At 53.8% G+C, this 2,405-nt stretch overlaps 1 protein-coding gene across 2 annotated transcripts; it reads left to right on the forward strand.

Annotated features, from left to right (window-relative positions):
- Window positions 1–6: 6 nt before the first annotated feature.
- On the forward strand, window positions 7–2,005 carry CUNH11orf68 (chromosome unknown C11orf68 homolog). Of its 2 annotated transcripts, none has more exons than XM_019209245.2 (2): window positions 7–1,022; window positions 1,568–2,005. In XM_019209245.2, the coding sequence occupies exons 1-2, from the start codon at window positions 584–586 to the stop codon at window positions 1,750–1,752; spliced, it is 624 nt and encodes a 207-aa protein (XP_019064790.1). In that variant the 5' UTR covers window positions 7–583; the 3' UTR covers window positions 1,753–2,005. The 2 variants fall into 2 exon arrangements, with proteins under 2 accessions (XP_019064790.1, XP_010634239.1); XM_010635937.3 differs by having other exon boundaries at window positions 7–266; window positions 643–2,005.
- The last annotated feature ends 400 nt before the right edge of the window (window positions 2,006–2,405 follow it).

The following is a 2,405-nucleotide window of genomic DNA, read 5'->3' on the forward strand; positions in this document are numbered from 1 at the left end:
ACGGAAGCAGCCCTCAGGCCGTGGGCGCTAATGGCGGCGGGCGCGGCAGGCCTGGAGCCTGACCCTCTTTCAGGCGCAGACGTGCCGGAGTTCGAGTCCAGGCACCGCTCATAGGCCTCAGCTCTGTCGCTGCCTTCTTTGAACTTCTATGTCCCAGGCTTAAATGGGTCCTGGAACCCGGCCGGGGAGGCCTGACTGTGGGGCCTGTCTGTGGGGCTGCACCCCTGACCACGAGATACCGGCGCTCAGATACCTACAGGCCTCAGGTCAGGAAGTGTAGCTGCGGCTGGCTGCTCCCACCTACTCTTCCATTCCCATTTCGTCTCTGCCATGCACTACTGATGTGACCTTGGGCAAATCCCTTTTCTCTGAGTGCCACTTACCTTGTTTTAAGCAGGGAGAGTAGTGATAACGATAACGCAATGCTTATGTAGCCCTCACTTTACCTCAGGCATTTAATTTTCACAACAGATCTAGTGGACAGGATCTGTTGTTATCCTGTTGTAGAAATGAAGCATGTGAGGGATGGCAACCTTAAGTCTTGCCCAAGGCCACAGAATTAACTGCAGGGCCTGACACCCAGATGGGGTCCAGCTCTTTGTATTGTCAAGAAAGTGCCCTGACAGAATTCCCTCACTGCAGGATGGAGCCAGGTGAGGAGCTTGAAGAAGAGGACTCACCAGGTGGTCGGGAGGATGGCTTCACCGCTGAGCACCTGGCCGCAGAGGCCATGGCAGCCGACATGGACCCTTGGCTGGTGTTTGATGCTCGAACCACATCTGCCACTGAGCTGGACACCTGGTTGGCCAAGTATCCACCGTCACAAGTTACTCGCTATGGGGACCCTGGTTCACCCAATTCGGAGCCTGTGGGCTGGATTGCAGCCTATGGGCGGGGATACACCCCTAACTCTGGTGATGTACAGGGCCTGCAGGCAGCATGGGAGGCTCTGCAGACCAGCGGGAGGCCCATTACACCAGGTACCCTGCGCCAGCTGGCCATCACCCACCACGTGCTCACAGGCAAGTGGCTGATTCACCTGGCACCTGGCTTCAAGCTGGACCATGCCTGGGCTGGCATTGCCAGAGCTGTGGTTGAGGGCCGGCTTCAGGTAGCCAAGGTGAGCCCACGGGCCAAAGAGGGTGGGCGCCAGGTCATCTGTGTTTACACTGATGATTTCACGGACCGCTTGGGTGTACTGGAGGCAGATTCAGCCATCCGTGCAGCAGGTATTAAATGCCTGCTTACCTATAAGCCAGATGTCTACACCTACCTGGGCATCTACCGTGCCAACCGCTGGCACCTCTGCCCCACTCTTTATGAGAGCCGTTTCCAGCTTGGAGGCGATGCCCGTGGCTCTCGAGTACTGGACCGTGCCAACAATGTGGAACTGACCTAGCAGGGCAACCAAGTGGGAAAGACCATTCTCTGCCCCTGTTGCTGGTGATGGATCCAACTGTCTTCTTCCTCCTTGTCCCAAGAAGGCCAAGTCCCCCCATCTCTGAGAATTAGGTCACTCGGGCACTGCCTGCATCTTCAGCCCCTTGAGCTTTTGCCCTCTTTTCAGGACTGATTCCAGCTTCCACATCCGGGATGCTCTGGCTCCCTGAGAGCTGGAATCTCAGCCACTTCAGTGCTGCTCCCTTCTATTGCCCAGGACCACAGATTGGGTGCAGATACTCAAGAAGAAGGCCTTCCTTGGTCACCCTCAATTCCAACTATACCTCTCCTTCCTGCGTTCTTCCCTCATAAAGGGAAAAACTTAGTGCTTCCAGTCCCTCTCCTTGGAAGCAACATAGTCCAAGGGGCAGGGACCCTGCAGGACTGAGAATGCCATTTTGTAGGGGGTAATTGTGCTCATTCATCCCCTTGGCAGAGAGTGGATGCAGAGTTGAGGACATGGGACCTCCCTGCCAACTCACAGATCTGCATCACTTTCTCCCTCCCCTGGCTGCCTTGACATGTGCCTGTTCCTGGAATTTCAATAAAACCCAGTTTGGGTCTGTGTCTTGAGTATTGTTTAGGGGTTTGTTTTTGTTTTTTGTTTGGGCTTTTTGAGACATGGTATGTCTGTGCAGTTCAAGCTGGTCTTGAACTCAAAGCCCAGGCTGGCTTCCAATTCAGGTTGATTCTCCTGCCTCAGCCTCCCAAGTGCTGGATTACCATGCTTGGTTTGAATTTTTGTTTTTTTTGTTTTGTTTTTTGTGGTACCAGGGATTGAACTTGGGACCCTGTGCTTGCAAGGCAGGTGGTGGAACCACTGAGCTAAATCCCTGGCCCTGGTTTGAGTATTTTTTATAATGCTCTCTTGAGCTAGGCATTGCGGCACATGTCTGTAATCTCAGCACTTTGGGAAACTGAGGCAGAAAGATAGAAATTTTGACCCCCATAGTTTAGCATCCTAA

The sequence above is a fragment of the Fukomys damarensis genome, unplaced genomic scaffold (genome assembly GCF_012274545.1).
Source record: "Fukomys damarensis isolate Sample0158 unplaced genomic scaffold, DMR_v1.0_HiC HiC_scaffold_27, whole genome shotgun sequence".
Taxonomy (NCBI): domain Eukaryota; kingdom Metazoa; phylum Chordata; class Mammalia; order Rodentia; family Bathyergidae; genus Fukomys; species Fukomys damarensis.